We start from the raw sequence: 5,125 nt of genomic DNA on the forward strand, positions 1-5,125 counted from the left end.
CTCTCCACATTGCTTCATCTGCTGCTGGGGGCTGGAGAAAGCCCTACAACACACCATGAAACTCTACCCAGTCTTTGTTAGAGTGATCTCTTAGCTTACAGTTTCAGAAGCTATTTACAATTGAATGGAAAACCTGTGGATAAAATTCCCAAGGAGGGGATAAGCACATAAAATGGTACTCAGTGCTTCACATTTAGCTGCACTGAAATATAATTTCATAGAATCATAGAGTCATCAAGACTGGAGGAGACCTCTAAGATCATCCAGTCCAACCATTAACCTGTCACTGCTGGAACCCCTAAACTCTAAACCAGATCCTCCAGTGCCAGATCCAGACACATCTTCAACACCTCCAGGGATGGTGACTCCACCACCTCCCTGGGCAATATCCCAGTGCCTCAACACTCTCATAGGGAAAACATTTTTCCTGGCATCTCCTCTGACTCTCACCCATCTCAGCTTATGACCTAACAGCTACCACACATGCTCAGCTTTTACTCCCTATTGTGCAGGTATGAGTGGGATCAATGCTGTGTAGTACAGCCAGTGACAGAAAATATTGATCCTCTTGACTGTCTGGCTGAAATGACATCGATTTATAAATGTACTTGCAGAAACACTTAGGAAGGAGCAGACACATGTGCATGCATTCCTTCTGGACATAAATAGAGAAGTGCTGTCAGCCTAAATCCATGCTCCCCCTCCCATATCCCCAGCAATGTAGGATCCAAACATGTAGACTTTAGGCTTTTCAGGAGTGAGCCCCATAGGAGTCAGTGATAGGGGTTTTTTTTATACACACAGCTACCCTGCTTCTGTCCAGTATGTCTGGGGTGCATGGGAGCTCTGGGGAGCCATAGAATCATAGAACCATCAAGGCTGGAGGAGACCTCTCAGATCATCAAGTCCAGCCATTAACCTGTCACTGCTGGAACCCCTAAACCAGATCCTCCAGTGCCAGATCCAAATGACTCTTCAACACTTCCAGAGATGGTGACTCCATCACCTCCCTGGACAATCTATTCCAGTGCCTGCACACCCCAACAGCCTCATTGCAGGACTTTTGGCTAGCAGCTTATGAGGAGTAGTACCTACTGAGCACAGGGAATGGACTTTGCCCTGTGGTCTGGGCTCTGACAGCCCCTCAAGGTGACTGAGATGGAAATCCCCAAACCCAGGAACTTTAGTACAGCCTGTGATGTGAAGACAGCTGCTGTGTCCAAGAACAAGGCCTGATGCCCCCACCAGAATCATCCCATAGGCAGCAACACAACAGACAAAGCTGGAGGGAGGCAAACAGCACTGGGATATCTGGTGTGTGAGAAAACTGGATGAGCAGCAGGACATCCAAGTAGTTGGAACATTGGAGGGGAGAGACAAGGAAATAGAAGGTGAAATGCAGGAGAAAAACAGAGCAATAGATAAGGGAAGAGGAATCATGAATAACCTCATCAGGGTGTCACATTCTTTGTTATCCTCAAGGTGTATCAAAAGCTTTGCTTTCTTTCTCAGAGGTCATGAGCTTCACTCAGGTCTCAGTGCCAGAGCTCTGGGTCCCTGAGGATGTGTGTGCTCTGGTGGTGGGATGTGGTGGAGTAAGGAATAACCCACATTTCCCCAACTTTTTGGCTGTGCAGGGGTAGGTGTTCATTGTAACCAGGGTGCATCTTCCTGTGAAGAGCCCTGGGGTTGTGCCTCTGTGGCTCTGCACTGCCTGAAGGACAAGGTGAGAGATAAGGTGATGTGAGGAAATTCTGTCAGAGTCCAAGCAAGTGGTCCCAGGGCAGCTGCAAGCCCCAGCACTGCCCCTAAAGTTCAGCCAGGCTGCTGCACCAAAGGTCAGGGGAACACTGTCACCTCCGATCCAGCACTGGCCAGTTAGTGCCTCCCCCAGTCCTCCAGCAGAAACACATCTGTGGAAACGATCCAAGGGTAGAAAAAACAGGTAGTTAAGGGCATTGAGGTAAACTGGGTCACTGGGACATAAGAGGGGTTGGAACCAGTATCTGATGCAGCTGTTCTGGGTGACTGGAGAGGAGCAGCAAAACACTGAGGAGCTTCAGGCCCCAGAGAGGACCCCAAATGTCCTTTCCAGGAGTAGCTGACAGACTTTGCACCCACCCAGCTACAGGGGGGAGACCTTATCATGCTCTACAACTCCCTGACAGGAGGTTGGAGTCAGGTGGGGGTTGGTCTCTTCTCCCAGGCAACCAGCAGCAGGACAAGAGGGCACAGACTCAAGCTCTGCCAGGGCAGGTTGAGGTTGGATATTAGGAAGAGATTTTTTGTGGAGAGAGTGATCAGGCATTGGAATGTGCTGCCCAGGGAGGTGGTGGATTCACTGTCCCTGGAGGTTTTCAAGATGAGACTGAATATTAGTGCCATGGTCTAGTAACCACGGTAGGGTTGGGCTCAATGATTTTTTAGGTCTTTTCCAACCTGGTTGATTCTATGATTCTTCATCTTGGTTAAAAGCCAAGGTGTGGGCACACATCTGCTACTGAGGCAAGAGAGGTCAGGTCTGAGGTCAGCCTGTCTGCAGGAGTCTTTAACAGCAGAAATGGAACAAGAGCACAGGGAGGTCTGGCAGGAGTAGAAATCTGGGCAGAAAATAAGATGGATTTCAGTGTGGCAAAGTACAAGACGCAAAGCAAATATGTGATGGGAAGAAAACTGCAAGAAGAAGCAGCACCCAAAGCAGTTTGAAGAATTTGCTGATTAGTAAATACATGTGAATTTGCAATCTAATAGGGCTGTGTTGGAAAAGAAAAATCCTTGTGTAATTTTGAGCGGTGCATGCTGAGGCATAATGATGCTGAGCTGAAATAGTGAGCAGTATTCTTCTCTTTGGGCCAGATCCCAAAGTCAACTTAAGCCAGTGGGCACTTTGCCATGGATTTTAGAGGTTTTGTGGTTGGTGAGGCAACACCTTGAACAGCATTCAATTTTGGGCACCTTATGACCCCCAAGATACTGACAATCTGGGAGAAGTTCAAGAGAAAAGGGCAGTAAGAGAGTGCAAGACAACTGGCTTAGGGAGTGAGGCTGAAGAGTTGTTAAAGTATTAACAGCTTGGCTAAGCAATATCTCACCAGTCTTTGAAGAAGGGAGAAAGGAGAGAGAGAGCTGAGGGGGAGCAATACCTTGCAGTGGCAGTGCCACAACAGCTCTGAGCATGGTGAAGTCAGAGCTGGGGAGAAGCCCAGCCTAGCACACCTGGACAGGTTTGAAGGCTGAGCTCAACATAACTTAGATATGGTGGGATTTCCCTCCAGCTCAGGGGTGCCTCTGGCTGTCTCTGCCACCCACAATGACTCACCAGCTGACCTCAGGACACCAAGAAGCAGGAGAAGGGGTTATATAGCATCAAAAAAGGGGCAGGAGGCTAAAAAGTGTGTATAAGCTTTTAACCGAATAATTATTCTTTCCTTAGAGACCATCCAGTGCCAACCCCCTGCCCTGGGCAGGGACTCCTCACTAGATCAGATTGCTCAAGACTTTGTCCAACCTGACCTTGAACACTGCCAGGGCTGGGGCAGCCACAGCCTCCCTGGGCAACCTGGGCCAGTGTCTCACCACCCTCACAGGGAAAAATTTCTTCATAATATCTAACCTAAACTTCCCCTCCTTCAGTCTGAACCCATTACCCTTTGTCTTGTCACTATAGCTCCTAATAAAGAGCTCATCTCTGACTCTGTCATAGGCCCCTTCAGACATTGAAAAGTTGCTGCTCTGAAGCAGAGTTAGCATCATTAGTGATCACCTGAAACCAGAAAAACCACAGAAAGCAGAAAAACATTGATCTTATTTCCCCAGCTGTGCTGTGTGGCAAACACTGGGAAACTGGTGCTTTTTTCCCTGCTGACTCCCACTCCTCTATGTCTCAACACATGACTACAGGTTGTAGTGGGAGAACTATATCCACTATTTGCAGATAAATTGGAAAAAAAAAAGAGAAAAAACAGAGAGAAACAAGTTCTCCTTCAGTTTATCTGCTGTGATAAGAGCTATCACACCAAGTCTATCACAAACCCTCTGGGCACTCAGCGCAGTGCGTAACTCTGCTGACCTGCTCAGGCAGGCAAGAGAAAGGAGAAGGACGTTTGATAGGAACTAACTTTTCCCTGCCAGCCTCAATGCCAGGATTATCAACAGCCTTTACAAAGAGCTGTATCTGCAGTGGGTTGATAGTGGTGAGCAGGGGCTTTCACTGGCACAGGAAGCAATCTCGGTGACCTTCAGTGGAGGGGAAGGTATAAAACCCAAGGTGTTTCCCTTGGGAGACTGTCTGGGAACCAGCTGAAGGTCTTAGTTGCTGAGGAAGACACATTTTGGGGAACTTTTGTGAGAAAATGGCAACTTTAAATGAAAAAAAGACCTGCAGCGAACGGATGGAGAATTTCCGGCTTTTTGTCTGGAATCCTGAAACAAAACTCTGCATGGGAAGGTCCTTAATTAACTGGGGTATGTCTTCACAGGCAAAAGGCTTCTCTTCCTTCTGGTAGGCTTAAAAACTGCTTGGGGAGAAGAGGGGGTTGTCATCCTAATGAGTGGGGCACAATGTAGGTGTTTTGCAGACATCAGATCTCATTGATGCTTCTGAGCCACTTTGGTCTGGATCAATTAGATCAAAGCATTGATCCAAGTAGTTCCTGCAAATGGAAGATGATTTTAAAGTGGTTTTTAAACCAAGTAGTTCAAAAGGAGGAAAATCAATGCATTAGCAGGTAACTTATGACAAGCTAAGGGTGATGGTTGCAGGCTGGTTCTGGTATTGGTGACTAAAGGGAGTTCAGACATACAGAGAATAATTTTGCTTAATTTTGGGGGTGGGTTTTGGCCAGTTCATTGCTTGTCTGGAATTCCTATCTGAATTATTCCCTGCTCAATAGATCTTGTTTCTTAGCACTACATGGTAGTGTGTATTGTAGCTAAACCACCCTCCCCATAGCCAAACTTGTGTCTCAAACCATGATGTGCTTTATGACCTACATGCTGGGAAGGGCAGCCTGGATCATTGTAAAGAATCACAGAATGACAGAACTTTAGAGGTTGGAATGGATCTTAGAGATCATCCAGTCCCAACCCCTGCCCTGGGCAGGGACACCTCCCACCACACCAGGTT

General features: G+C 47.5%; 1 protein-coding gene across 1 annotated transcript in view; it reads left to right on the plus strand.

The window, feature by feature from the left end:
- The first annotated feature begins 4,352 nt into the window (after positions 1-4,352).
- ATP4B (ATPase, H+/K+ exchanging, beta polypeptide) overlaps positions 4,353-5,125 on the plus strand; it is a 7,665-nt gene continuing 6,892 nt past the window's right edge. Inside the window, exon 1 of the mRNA XM_009069866.1 lies at positions 4,353-4,464. Within this exon, the coding sequence (XP_009068114.1) occupies positions 4,353-4,464 (112 nt within the window). The remainder of the gene's footprint in view (positions 4,465-5,125) is intronic.

This window comes from Acanthisitta chloris, unplaced genomic scaffold (assembly GCF_000695815.1).
Source record: "Acanthisitta chloris isolate BGI_N310 unplaced genomic scaffold, ASM69581v1 scaffold15682, whole genome shotgun sequence".
Classification (NCBI taxonomy): Eukaryota; Metazoa; Chordata; class Aves; order Passeriformes; family Acanthisittidae; genus Acanthisitta; species Acanthisitta chloris.